General features: G+C 36.6%; 2 protein-coding genes across 3 annotated transcripts; one reads left to right on the top strand and one right to left on the bottom strand.

The window, feature by feature from the left end:
• Nucleotides 1-263: 263 nt before the first annotated feature.
• On the bottom strand, nt 264-1,273 carry LOC133863879 (uncharacterized). Its single transcript, XM_062300003.1, has one exon. It carries the CDS (start codon nt 1,111-1,113, stop codon nt 412-414), a length of 702 nt encoding a protein of 233 aa, XP_062155987.1. The 5' UTR covers nt 1,114-1,273; the 3' UTR covers nt 264-411.
• Nucleotides 1,274-9,898: 8,625 nt separating this feature from the next.
• Nucleotides 9,899-11,555, top strand: LOC133863568 (chalcone isomerase-like protein 2). Of its 2 annotated transcripts, none has more exons than XM_062299564.1 (5): nt 9,899-10,051; nt 10,169-10,252; nt 10,384-10,539; nt 10,715-10,941; nt 11,221-11,555. In XM_062299564.1, coding segments are annotated over exons 1-5 (630 nt in total). In that variant the 5' UTR covers nt 9,899-10,050; the 3' UTR covers nt 11,383-11,555. The 2 variants fall into 2 exon arrangements, with proteins under 2 accessions (XP_062155548.1, XP_062155547.1); XM_062299563.1 differs by having other exon boundaries at nt 9,921-10,051; nt 10,141-10,252.
• The last annotated feature ends 3,257 nt before the right edge of the window (nt 11,556-14,812 follow it).

Raw genomic sequence — 14,812 nt, 5'->3', positions numbered from 1 at the left:
AGAATAAAAAAATTTCTCACTTCTATTTACAGATTGATTTTACAAATAGTAAGAAACAAACCCAAAAGAAATAGCATTAAAAATTGTCATAAAGAATTATCACAGCATCCATTTTTCTTGTATAATCATAATAATTATTAGTGAGAAAAAAACCAAGGTTTAGGGGAGAATTCAGATGCATAGCCCATCACACATAAACCTTGTTGGGCCGTGCAACAACTCGTCATTTCTTTCGAAATCTAAAGCCCAACAGCATAAGGCAATTCAAAAAAGGAATCATAAATGGATCGAAGGAATTAATCCTGAATTGCAAAAAATATTTGTCGAAATTTACAAAGAAAAAATAAAATAAAATTCCAATGCACCGAGTCACCGACCGATCAATCCCCTTCCGAGTTCTGAGCTGAGACGCTACGTCGACAACCAACAATTCTTGAGCTGAGACGCCGCCGTTTCCCTGAAGCCCTTCACCCTCACCAAACAAAAGTGGGTGCTACAGATTGAGGCCATCCCCCTCACCCTGCTCGTCTTCAACAGATAGCAGGCGGGTCCACACTCCGCGCCTCTTCCCTGCACCACTATCCCCCACGCCCTCGTCGTCGACTCTCCTTCTGATCCCTCGCCCTCCTCTTCCTCTTCCTCTTCCACTTCCTCTTCGTCTTCCAGCTCTTCCACCAATATAACCCCCTGCGGCAACGGAGCCTCTCCGCTCTCCCACTTTCCCTTCGCCGCCAACCAATCCTCCTCCGCCACCGCCTTCTCCGTCTTCATCCTCGTCGCCGCGCCGCCTTTCTCTTCATCCTCCGCGAACACCTGCACCAACAGAGGAGCTTCGCGTAGGTTCTTCACGATGTCCACCACCGACTCTCGCATCCACTCGTCCAGCTTTTCGCCAACAATAGTCGCGCTGTTGCCGCAACTTCTCCGAGGCTCCAATTTCTTCGAACAACTGGCAGTCTCTACCGCCATCTTCACCGAGTTTGTTCTCCCTTTTCGGTTGCTGATCATCAAGGAACAGGGCCGTCTAACACTCTGATTCGCAGGATTATTATCCAATAATTGCCGGAGATTCGAAACGCTGTAATTCTCAACGTAACACGACGAGGAAGCCATTCCGGTGAGAAGAATCGGAATTTCGTAGAAGCCAACACAAATTTCTTCGATCTTGCTCTTCTCGTGGCTTTTTTATGTATTGGTAGTCTTCGAGTCCTATTTAAACAGGATAACTAAATAATTATTATGTGGACGCGGAGAGGTCAAGCTTGGCTTACTGCGATTTCTTCACGCCACGCTCGCGCTCTTAAATGTTACGCCACCAATAATTGAAGCCGCTACGAAGTTACGTCTACCTTTATGCGGTTCCAGGTGGGAAGCGACGGGCCACGTGCCCCGGGTGAATTACAACGTGTATATTGGTTTCTCCACGAGCCTCACACGCGACGCTGTAATTGCTCACGCTTAAATGCTTAATCAGCAAGCACCGTCATTCTAAAATTCCTTTTTATATTAATTTATTTTATTGGATTTATATTAAAATGTCTATTAATTTTTTTTAAAAAAAAAAATTAATGTTACATGGAATATTTTTACTATGTTAGGCTGATGTGGCATCTTTAAATCAATCCTAAATTTTTTTAAAAAAATTAATAACTGATGAGCTTGCAAATTGCAAATTTGCAATATTAAAATTGAGTGATATATAGTGTAGTATTTATGGTTACTCTTAAATTAATTTTTTGTTTTTGTAAATGTTTTACACGTGTTTTATACCAAGCCGTAGGGTGAAAGACCGCGATAAGAACGTGCCAACTCGTGGAAAGTGCATGCTCTTTGTACGCTAGCACACACTTCACGTCTGCCTCGTCCAAAAGCCTGACCAATGACGCTAGCGCCATGTTACACATCAGCAAAGTGCAAACCAATACCTCCACCTCACCTCTACCTCACCAGGAATCTTTCCTCTCTCTTTTTTTTAAAAATAAATAATAAATAATAAATAATAATAATTATGACCAAATAAGACAACAAGACAGAAGAAACAAAACATTGGAAAAAGAAAAAAGAACAACTTCTGGTTAATATTTTCATCTATTTGGAAGACTGCTAAATATAATTGTTATATTATTTGACGATGTAATAATAAAAATTAGTTATTAAATCAGTATTTAAAAAATAAAAAATTGAATTAAAAAAAAATTAATAACTAATTTTTATTGTCATATCATATTAATTTTATAATTCTCATATAACAGTATACTAAATAGCATTATCCATACAACTAATGGGATGACAATAATAAAAAGAAATGGATTAAATTTTTACTTTTGGTTATAGAGTTGCCCATCTAACAAGATTAACATTGCAATGAACTTTGCAAAATTACCCGTCTAAATAAAATTAAGGGGTAATTACATTTTCCTCCCATGAACTACCGGCCTGTGTTATTTTGCCCCCACAAACTACCACTTCGACCAAAAAAGAGCATCAAACTACCATCTTTACATACTTTGGCCCCTTCCGTCAGGGAATCCCGTTAACTTGAATGGAATATGCAATTTTTTTCCGTTAATTTTAAACACCAAAATGCCCTCCACATTAATTAATAAAAAAATATTAAAATTAATATTTAAAAAAAAAAAAAAAAAAAAAAAAAAAAAAAAAAAAAAAACTGAAGGACCGCCACCTCTGGGGTGGGTCGCAGCCCACCCCGGCCACCCCCTTTTCCTTCAGGTTTTTTTTTTTTTTTTTTTGTTTAAGATGAAGGTATTTAGGTCATTTTTTAAATTGAGTTAGGGCATTTAAGTCTTTGCATGAATTAGACTGACGGAATGGGTCAAAGTATGTAAAGATGATAGTTTGATGCTCTTTTTTTGTCGAAGTGGTAGTTCGTGGGGGCAAAATGACACAGACCGGTAGTTCATGAGAGGGAAAAGGTAATTACCCTTAAAATTAATAAGTTGGCGAGCGTGAAAAATAAAAGGGTCAAATTATGGGTGTACAAGCTGTTATAACCGGTGGGTATTGGCTAAAACTGCTAACCGCATAGCGGTTATTGTATTTCACCAACCGCCTCCGCTAACCGCCGGTTAGCGGTTATTGACTACATAACCGGCGGTTATATAACCGCTTTTGAATATGGGTTATGGGCCGGTTATAGGCCCATTTTGGGTCAATTTTGTGCTTGTTTTTGGTCGATTTTGTCCGGTTTTGGCCACTTTTTGGGCCGTTTTAGTGCAGATTTTAAGATAAAAAATTCAAAATCTAAAAGTTTCTAATTAGTAACAAATCCAAATCTTAAAAAAAAAAAATCCAAATCTAAATCTAAATCCAAATCCAAATCTAAATCCAAATATTAAACATAACAAATCCGAATAACCAAAGACAAACAAATTCAAAACCCACCAAATACAAATCCAAATAACTTTACAAATCCAATATCAAAGGTCCAAAACATTACAATAACACACTACCTAACATACTTGGATAAAGTCCACTTCGGTACTTGATTGATCATCATCTACAAAACAAGAAGTGATAATTAATTGGAAAGTAAGTTTCATAAATAATAAAATTCAAAGCAATCTAAAAACTAGAACACTTACCACAAATACAAAGATCTTCACCCAAAACTAGATACCCCTCTGAAAATTCCCTTCTACTCCAAAAGCCTGATCAAACCCTAATATTCAAAGCAATCCCCCAATCAAAAACTATAACAAAACCACTAAAATCGAAGTCAGATAGATAAGGCACACGAATGAAACAAAAAAATCAAAGAGAAAAAATAAAGAAAAAAACGAAAGAACCTTATAGTGTAGCAGCGGTGGCGAAGACGAGACTAGCGGAGAGGTTCGAACTGCGCTGGAGAGTGGAGGTTGGAGGGGTGACGAGAGAGGAGGCGAGACTCACAAGAGACTGGGCAACAGGGAGAGTGGTTCAAGGTGAGGTAAGGACTGAGGGGAGGAAAATGAAATGAAAAAAATGATCCAACCCGAAACCTAAAATATGAATTTATATAATCTAAAAAACGGTGTCGTTTTGCCCCTCTCCCCGGTCCCCGATTTTTTATTTATATATATATATATATATATATAAGCGGTTAGTGATTATTAATTGCTTTTTTCAAATCCTATAATCGCTAACCGTCTCCGTCTAGGTGGTTAACGGTTAACAATTATAAGCGGTTATAACCGCTCCGTTTGTACACTCCAATGTCAGATTGCCAATCAAGCGATAAGTCTTGGTTGAGAAACTTAAGAACCACAATTTGTGAGTCACCCTCTACGATAATATCATTAAGGTCATCCGTAAGTATATGTATATATATATAAAAAGAAAAATAATAATAATAAAAAGAAAAAAAAAGCCCTGCCCTAGCTTTACCCACACGACTCTCCCGGGTGGAGCTTTTTGGTCCACGCGAAAGAGAAAATTTCCAACTGAATCGTGGCAGCTGGTAGCAACCAACAACCCAAAAAGAAAGAGTGACAGGTCGCACATCAAAGTTGACCTTCTTTCTGTCTTTAAACTCAAACTTCAGTGAAAGTGGACCTCTGAACGTGACCCAGTCCGGCCCTAAAGGGCCTATTTGCCTTTATACAAAAGCCCGGCTTTTGTTTAAGGCTGGGCTGCCAAGCCCAAGTGGGTAGTTTTCTTTTATTAGTCTATGCAAAGATATGCCTCCCTGAAATTGTTAATTTCTTTTGGACACGAAAAATAAAAATAAAAAATAAAAAATAAAAAAATTGTTAGTTTCATTCTTTTGTATATTTTTTACTCATCTCTCCGTGTAGAAGATGCTTATTAAATTTGTAAGATTACATATAAATTTCACAGATTTAATGATAAATTTATTAAAAAAAATATATGCAGGAGATAGACAAAAAAAAAAAAAAAAAAAAAATATTAAACACATCTAGAAAAAGTTGTGTTGTGTTTAGTCCGTAAAATTAGTGGACATCCTACACCAATTAGACAATTATAGGCAAAATCTTTTACTTCTCGTTTATCGGATTTAGGGCTTTAAACAGTGGACTCTAGAGAATTTAAATTTTTTTTTTTTTTTCGCTTCTTATGGATGACAATTTAGAAAAGATATACATACATGATACATATGTGTGTGTAAATGTGTTCAAAATTTTAAGTTAAATTCTAAAGATAGATCTCAATTTAAATAAAAGGATAAGTACAATTAATAACCTTTGGCTAGAGAGAGAAGCTCCCGATTTTATAGAGAGAGAGAGAGAGAGGCGTCTTTGGCTGTTTGTGGTGGGGGAGGGGGGCTTCACGCCTCCCTCCTCCTTTGGTTTTTTGAGTGTTGTTTAGTCTCCCATCCTTTAGGGGTGTGGAAGTTTTGTCTCCTCGGTGTTGATCCGGTGGAGTTTATTTGTTTTGTCTAGTTTTTAGTTTGTGGTGGCAAGAGAGTTCTCTGTGGAGGATGTCGGAGGGGCGCGGTTGATCTCGGTGTGTTCGACGGCGGAGTTTCAGTGGCCTTGCGTTTCTCATGGTCGGATTTTGGTGGCTAGATCTACGTTTCTCCGTCGTCTTCTGGTGAACACGCGCCTTCTAGCCTTTTTCGCCGTCAGTCTCCGGTGCTTCTGCCGCTCTTCACGGCCGTGGGGTTTCACGGTGGTCGGTGCGTGGGCTTCACGCGCTAGTGCTTTCTTTCTGATTTGGGCGCGCGTGGGGGCTTCAATCCGTGTGTTTTTCGGCGTGTATGGTGGGACTAGTGGTGATCAGAGGTTTTTTGGTGTTTGGGGGTTGAGGGGATGCTCTGGCGCCGGCGCGTGTGTTACACGCACCGCCACTGACGGTGGCTCTCCCGGAAGACAGAATCCTCTTTGAGCTCTTCTGTGTTTTAATTTAATCGTGGGTTTTTCTGACAGTTTGCATTGTGCGTGTACTAATTCAATTATTGGCTTTTGCCCAGTTTGTGTGACTGACTCCTTGTTCATGTAAAGGTGTATGTCAACGCAGAGGCACCATTCTGTTGGTTGGATTTTTTTAGTTGCAACTGTCTATATTTATTTGAGTCTTTGGACTCAAATTGTTTGTACACCTAGGGTGGATGAATGCTGCAATGTATGTATTCTGAAATGTTTGTTGTAATGGTTGGTTATATCAATGAAAGTTTCAACTTTCCTTCAAAAAAAAAAAAAAAAATTTAAATAAAAGGATAATTCAATTGGTAAATATCTGTTTTGTACAACAGGCCATAAAAAAAAACTTACACAAACAATATATTTTTGTCATTTTGAATTGCAAAAGGAGGGAGTGAGGGACATTGTATAACGCTCCGCCTTTTACAAAAAGACGTAAGTGAGAATTTCGATTTTTACGTGACATTACGACATCATCAGAGTTATAAATTGGCTGCGAAAAATATTTTTTTAATGATAACACATCAGAGCTTCTAAGAAAAATACTTCAAAATATATATAAAGAGTGTAATTAAATAATTACACATTAAAATAGTATTTGTGCCACATATGGCACGGATAATTTACAAACCTTATAATCATAGCATCATTAATACATACCAACAAAAATATAAATATTGTTCATTGAATAATATAATAATGGACTAAACATAGTAGTCCACAAAATGGGAGGCATCTTATTCTCAGATACTGCCAACCTGATCATCTAAAGGTCTGGACAATCCTGATACTCCGCCTCATTACCTGTATTAATATATAATACAGTGAGAAACAATAATACAAAAATACCTAGTGAATCCACTGTTTTCAATAATAATATGATTGATGATTTATTAGAAATAAATAACACAATGCAATGACATAATAAAATGACAGTTTTATATGCACAGTCTTATTTATTTAAATAACCATTTTCTTCTAGCATTCACCTTATAGAGATGTAACTCTATCAAATAGATTCAAAGAGACGTCACTCCAGTATATAAAATCTAGGAGACGTAACTCTTGTCTAACGTGTTATAGGAGACGTCACTCCCGTTTAGCGAGTTATAAGGAGACGTTAATCCTCTAATAATTTATTATTTTTTTGGCACAGACAGACGTCACTCCCTACTCTGTTTTTTATTAATATTTTTGGCACAAGCAGACGTCATTCCCTGGTCCGTTAGCAGACGTCACTCTCAACTCTTTTATAAATAAATTCACTAATTAAAACAACAAAATATGCAAATTTCACATGCGCAAACAATTAAATAAAGCAGAAACCATAACATTATGGAAATTCAGCATCACCCTCAGTGAATAAGAAATACTCACAGTTTTCTGCTACAAATAGAGATCCACAGGAATAATGACCGCACAGTTATATACATTTGATAATATATTAGTATAAAATACTAAGACCCTATTTTAACATTTTATCACTTTCGACTAATAAATCACTTATCCCAATTTCTAATGTCGCTTAGATATTATAACGGTATAAAATAGGTTGATTATATTACCACGTATTTCGTGTGGACATTATTGCGGCATTAGCACTAAAAGCTTATATATATTTTTGTACCAAATCGACATAGTGACTCCATTAATATAAGTAATGAATTTTATATTTTAAAAGTACACAAGTGGTACAATATAAATAATTCTTATTTTAATCTTCTTATAAAATTTGGGTGAAATAACGGCATTAGTAACACTAATGCCTAAAAATACTTTTAAAATTTTTGGCCCCATAACAGCACTTTTGTAAAATATTACTTTTTACTTAGTCATCACAACAGCGTGATTTATTACTTAAATACGCCTCTTGAAATACCCTTTTAAAACATAACTTAAGACATTATAATATTTTAACTTGAAAATCATAATAATTAAAGTATATCACAAAATATATCATTTTTAAAATATACTTTTAAACATATATATCATTCGGTACATATATATATATATATATATATATATATATATATATATATATATATATATATATATATATATAATATCTTTTGGTAATCCAATATATAAATATATATATCAACAAGGAACCATCCTTATCACTTACTGATTGCTTCTAGTGTTCTAGAAATAGGTAGAACTTGTCTCCTTGTTTGCTGAAATTGACCGAAAGTGAAGAAGACTTTACCTTTTTCTTTTATCCTTCCTTTTCCTTTGCTGGAAACCGAAAGTAAGAAGAGAGAAATAGTTTTTCTGCTGTCTTTAGCACAGACCCGAGAGTGAGAGATGAGGAAAGTTGGGTTTTAAGAGCTTCTATTTCTTTTCTTTACTGATTCTAAGCTAAGAAGGAGAAGAGAGAGAGCTGCTGTTTTTGGGAAAGAAACACAGAATTTCTGCAGCTTCTACTGATGCAAACCACAAGAGAAAAGGGAGAAAATGAGAGAATTGAGCGAAAGAGAGGAGAGTTGCAGCAAATAGAAAAACAGAGAGAAGAAGAAATATGCGTGAATGGATGAAGGGACCTCTCTATTTATAGACTACCTAAAGGGTTGAGATCACTTGCAGCTGAAACTGATCAACGGCTGGGTGTTCGGTGAAGAAGGCAGCACGTTGTTGATGAGCTGTGAATATCTCTTATCTCTAACTAATCACTCCTTGGTTCTGAACTTAGCACTAGAAGTCTATTCCTAACTGAATTTCCTTTCGTTGGTTTCTCTGTTGATTGAGCTGGGTTGGGCTGAGCAAAAATCACATGAAAACGGGTTGGTCTTGGCGTGGACTGGACTAGTTCCTTTTAAAAAAAACATGACGGCTGGGCTGATATTAATGATTCTATGGGCTAGGGGTTGGGTTCCTAAACATGTGGGCTGCTGGGTCTTAATAAATAGAAATGGGCCAACAAATTATTATTGTTCAATTTTCATCCAAATCAGGGTACCATTTTTTGTGGATATTTTTTGGTGCTAAACGAAGTCTAAAAATTCTGAAATTTGGAGGGTAGTTAGAGGACTTCGAGATGAGCATTCTGACTTTTGAATCGACCAAAACGGAATTCGTTTGACCATATTTTCGTTATTCTAAAGTTTAAGGTCTGTTTAAACTTTTATCAAATTAAAACTATAAGTGTTACAAAATGAATATTTATTTTCATAAATATTTATATTTATTCTTTTACCTTATTATTAAGTCTTAAATCATATTTTAAGATATTTAATTCAATATCTTAAAATAAGGGGTATTACACGTTGCAACCCTAATGGTAAATTAGTAGGTTACATTATCCGCATTAAAAAAAAAAAAATGGAAAAACATTGAAAATTGCGTGATAAATTAAGGGAGAAATAATAGTTTTTTTTTTCCTCCTTTTTTTTCTTTTCTTTTTCAAACCTTATATTGTTATTTCTTTTGAGCAATACTTATTCCTTGTTAAAATGGAAATCGGATCATCTTCTTTTTACTTAAAATGATAAGAGTCATTTTATGCGTTAACGATTATGCAGGTGGCAAGCGGGGTACCACCAGTGACTAAACGATACGTACAACGGAAGAATTGGGAGGTAGGTAAAATGAGCGGTGGTTATGGAAACCCAACACGTGGATACTTGCTAGCCATAAGGCCTCAAATGTAATTTCAAGCCCGAACCAAACCAGCACGTACGGGAAAATTGATTAATCAATTTAATCCCCAGGAAATCCCATGAATGTTTGATCGATCAAGCTTTAAGTAATTATTTGGACCGAAGAATTAATAGTGTTGGGCAATAGGCATGGAAGTAGATTGATGAACTAAAAATCAGAAAATGACTTTTTTGTATGACGGCAATGAGGTCGAAGAGTCTCTTCTCCTCCGGTGTATGGACATGTAAAAAAAAATAAAAATAAAATAAAAATATGAGGCCAAGACCGTGACAGCGGAAGAAAATGAGATGAAACACAAGCTCAGCAACCCTCCCCTACCTACCACTGTCCTAACTCCTAAAGCCAAGACTGGAAGGCATGCACATAAGAAGAGTGTCAGCTAGCACAGCAACCCCCGAAGAAAGCCGCCTTAAATATCAGCTATTCCCTCCTCCTCCTCTTTGATAAATCTTCCCCCCTCTTCTTTGAGTTCTTTCTGATCACTGCAATATTGTCTCAGAGCAGCACTACAACCAGTAAGAGCTCTTTTTTTTTTTTTTCTTTTTTTTTTTTTTTCATTATTTATATACACTTTCTGTTTCTTCTAATATTTCTCATCACCTAGACTCTGTTCTTGATGTGTGCTACAACAGTGGGCACTGAAATGGTTATGGTGGATGAAATCCCTTTTCCTCCTCAGATTACCACCACAAAGCCGTTATCTCTGCTGGGTCATGGTACGTACACAACAACATGCCCTGCTTCTAGTACTATAATGTTCATGATCATGCTGTTCTTCGATCTTCTAGATCTCCTAACAGCGGCCTGACTTCGACGAAAATTTAATTTCTTCTCTTTGGTGTGATAGGAATTACGGACATTGAGATACACTTTCTCCAAATTAAGTTCACAGCAATTGGAGTTTATTTAGAACCCGAAATTGTGAAGCATCTGCAGCAATGGAAGGGTAAACCTGGAGGTGTCCTAGCTGAAGATGATGACTTCTTTGACGCCCTTGCTTCTGGTATAATCATTTCTAGCTCCAGTAATCCAAATCTGTAGTTTGCTGCTATTGATGAAGTTATCTTTTCCTAGTACTGTAGTCTATAATGAAATGAACACTATATATACCATATTAGCCACTTGGGTATTGCTAAAAACAACTTCTCCAATCTCTCCCTATATATATATATATGTAGCTCCGGTGGAGAAATTTCTAAGAATAGTGGTGATTAAGGAGATCAAGGGTTCTCAATATGGAGTGCAGCTAGAGAGCGCTGTGAGGGATAGATTGGCTGCCGATGACAAGTATGAAGAGGAGGAGGAGGTAGCCTTGGAAAAACTTGTTGAATTCTTCCAGTCTGCTTATTTCAAGAAAAATTCCATAATCACATATCATTTTCCAGCAACTTCTGCCACCGCCGAGGTAAAATATCATTCTGATCAGTAACATTAGTGTCCATAGCCTTACATATATTTCTAATATTCCTTGCTAATTGTACCAACCGATAGAAAAAGATTGATTTAATAAGTCAATTAATATTTTAACATTCTTCCTCATAAGTTAATAACAGTGTGGTGAATGATAAAAACAAGATTCGAATTGAACTGAGTACCTTTGCTCACCATTTGTCTCAAAAAACTGATAAGAAATGATTATTGAATTAATACTCTAATACCGGGTGCGTATATTTGTGTGTGTCAGATTGTTCTTTCGACTGAAGGAAAGGAGTCAAAAATCAAAGTGGAGAATGCAAATGTGGTTGAGATGATCAAGAAATGGTACTTGGGAGGGACTAGAGGGGTGTCTCAGACAACCATATCCTCCTTAGCTAACACCCTCTCTGCCGAGTTATCTAAATCATGAACATTTTACTTTTGTTGTCTTATTTATGGGTCTTGTGGTGCTTTGTTTGCTGCTCTGATCGGAACTTTGTCCATGGAAGGCAAAAGCCGGCTCGTTATGCTTCTGTATCAATAATATATATGGTAGCTACGGTTTTCAACTTAAAAAAAGTTGCTTCCATTTTGTTCCTCAAAGTGATGCTTTTGTCTCTTATATTCCCTTTTTGCTTCCCACCGCGATGTGGGCTTAATCCCTGGGTTTGGATTGAATCTCTGTGATTTTTGGGTTTGGTTTTTTGCTTGTGAATAGGTGGTTTTGTGCGTGTGTTACGTGTCTAATTACTCAAACATGTAACGGATAAATAAGGGTGGCTCGAAGAACCATAATACCTCTCAAATCAACTCAAGAACTGAATATTAATAATCTTTTGCTTACTTTATTCATCAAAGCCCGAATGGGTTTATATAGAATTAAAAAGAAATGTGCTAAACATGAAATAGTCTTATAAAGATGTATCATATCACTAACACTTCATAGAGACGTATCTTATCATGACTATATATTCTATCACTAACAACTATTAATAAAGATAATATACAACTACTTAGGGATAACATACTATCCCTTTATTCTCTATTATTATTTACTACTAAAATTTTACAAGAAATAATACTCTCATTAGATAAATAACATATGTTTCAATATGACTGTAAGACTCCTAACAACGTGTGCAATGGATTGTTTGGTTTTGTGCGTTTACGGTGGTGGAATGGTTTTTTTTTTTTTTTTTTTTGTGGGTTTTTGATTGGGGATTTGGCTCAGGGCACTTTTGGTCAGGGATGGTTTTTTGGTTATGTGTTTTCGGGTTGCGGGGGATGGTTTCAGTTTTGGGGGTTGCTTTGCATGTTGTGTTTATGGCCTTGTTTGGAAAGTGAGGGACAGAACAGAATAGTGATAAAAAAATTTGAGTTAGTAAAAAGTGATAGATGTGATATAAAGTAAAAAAGTTTTGTATAAAAAAGTGAAAAAATTTTGTATTGTAGTTGATTTTTTTATTTGAAGAGTAATAAAAATTTATTGATGTGATATAAAAAGTAAAAAAAAAGTTAAGAATGTTTTGATGCTAATTGTTTTTGAAAAATGTGAAATTTTTTTTGGAAATGTTTATCCTGAACACACGCACTACTTTGCACTCTTCAAACACTTGCCAAACAAGGCCCGTGTGTTTATGAGCATGGTGATTAATTGGTGAGGGAGATGAAATCCTATGACTTAAGAGAAGTTCAAGTGAGATCTTAAATTGCTTTGGGCAAGAATGGGCTATGTTAGAGCATGGCTTTTGTTCAGCAATTTCATACACAATCTTGTGAGTGGACTCGTTTGGCAATGTTTTTTTAGGATAAAAATTTGCTTTTAGCAAAAAAAATAACGGCATCATCAAGCCACTTTAAACACAAAACACTAAAAATTATTATTATATTTATGTCACATCATCGTAAAAAACCAAAAAACAGTCCTCTCAGTCTTAGGACTGTAGAGTTTTGTTCCCCCCGGTTGTACCGGTGGTGGTTGTTTCGCCCATAGCTCTTTCGGCTATGGTGGCGTTGTTTGTTCTTGTTTTTTCTTGTTTTCTTTCTGTTTCTGGGCAGGATGACCTTCCTTAAGAAGTCGACAGTGGAGTGAGGTCGGTTTCGGTGTCGTCGACGGTGTGTTTTCTGGCCAGACTTTCCTGGTTTTTCTCTTATTTTCGAAGCTAGATCTACGCATGTCCGTTGACTCCTGGTGGACACGCGCTACCCTGCCGAGGTCCCTGCCGTGTTCCGCCCTGGGTGCTGGAAGCTGCGGTCGTGCAGGTCCTCGGAGCTCGGCGCGTGGCCCTCACGCGCCAGGGCGTCGCTGCTTATTATCCACGCGTGCAGGTTACGCTCCGCATTTTCTGGCCGTGCTTGACGGCGTCGGATCTTCGGCCGGGTGCGACCGGATGCGGCGCGTGTCCCACACGCGCCGTCACTCCGGCGATTCAGTCCCCTTATCCACTGCCGGCGACTTATTTAGGGCTTTCTGCCTTTGTGTTGTATTTTCCCTTGTTTCTATGTACAGTTTGCCTTTGTGTGGTTTAAGTTTTACTAGAATTTTTTAGTTAGGGGATTTATTGTAATTCTAGTGAAATTTGTGATTCTGCTAGGCAGTTGTTTTTAAGCCAGATCCTTCTGGCTTAAAGTGTGAGGGGTCTGTTCCTCATTTCTCATCATGTATGCCCTTTGGGCTTTAATATATGAGTAGCACATGCTATTCCGTTCAAAAAAAAAAAAAAAAAAACCCAGTTGTTTTTTTTTAGTAAGGAATTATGGTTTTTGTGGAAATGAGGTAAAGAATGCCCTTATGAACATCATTATAGATTTCCTTCGTTGATAGTATAAATATTGATTTTCAAGGGCCAACAGCTAATCCCTTTGCATCATTATTGGTTCACAGATACTGTTACGAACGTGAATATCAAGTCCATGATGTGATAATTACGGAAGGGTTTTAGAGAAACTTTCTTCAAACATATGTTTAGAAATAGACTTATCTCTATATCAGTTTTATTCGTAAACTTGATTTTATCCAATAAAAAATTTACAACCCAATCATAACAATTCATGTGACCACCGTGACCAACCATCTTAATTGTAAAAAATTTATGTCCTTATTTATTTATGGGTAGTCCGTCAGATAGCCATGCGACCACGGCAACCGACCATCTTGGCTAATGACCATTAGCCAAGGGTGTCATTTGACTTTTAAGTGCTTATTTACTGCTCAATAATAAAAATTAATACTAAATTTTGGATGAGTTAGTCTGAATAACATAATCTTGTTGTTGAAATCTTTATATATATTCTCAAAGAAAGAATGATGATCATAGGATTTGGAGCACATAAAAGGCAACTTTACAAGAGTGGCAGGTCCTTTTCTCTACCTATTCCTTTTTTGTGTTCCACTCGATATGACCACTGAAAATATTCGTTGGATGAATTGTTACAAAACGGCGTAGCTTTTGGGTGCAATCCCTGACAAACTGTGTACCAAGCTGGTACGGTGTAGGCATATGTATTGTAGACTCATGGTGGCGCAACAAATGCAGGAGATGTGTAGAGTGGACATGTTTGTTCATATTGGTTAAAAAGGATTCAAACAAACAACATAATATATAATAAACTCTAAAAGTAAAATTCTTTTGCCGCAAATCTACTTCCCAATCAAGGAAAAATCTCGAAATTAACCAATCGGGGTGTTCCTACTTCCTAATGATGGAAGATGCTTTGGTAAAATGTCCTCCTCACACTACAGGTATCATCCTCATTACATAGACATGTCTCGAGTAAGTGCATGAATGCATTTTGAAAAAAAAATAAAAAAAGCTAAGAGTTCAAGATTCCATTCTATAATCACCAAAATTAGGATTCTT

This window comes from Alnus glutinosa, chromosome 3, assembly GCF_958979055.1.
Source record: "Alnus glutinosa chromosome 3, dhAlnGlut1.1, whole genome shotgun sequence".
Classification (NCBI taxonomy): Eukaryota; Viridiplantae; Streptophyta; class Magnoliopsida; order Fagales; family Betulaceae; genus Alnus; species Alnus glutinosa.
The sequence above is the reverse complement of the archived record's forward strand: the minus strand, read 5'-3'. Positions and strand labels throughout refer to the sequence as shown.

Coding starts and splice junctions, on each gene's coding strand:
- LOC133863879 (XM_062300003.1), bottom strand. CDS start 1,113: ATGGCTTCCTCGTCGTGTTACGTTGAGAATTACAGCGTTTCGAATCTC.
- LOC133863568 (XM_062299563.1), top strand. CDS start 10,153: ATGTGTGCTACAACAGTGGGCACTGAAATGGTTATGGTGGATGAAATC. Junction 10,253..10,383: donor GTTATCTCTGCTGGGTCATG/GTACGTACACAA, acceptor TTGGTGTGATAG/GAATTACGGACATTGAGATA. Junction 10,942..11,220: donor CAACTTCTGCCACCGCCGAG/GTAAAATATCAT, acceptor TGTGTGTGTCAG/ATTGTTCTTTCGACTGAAGG.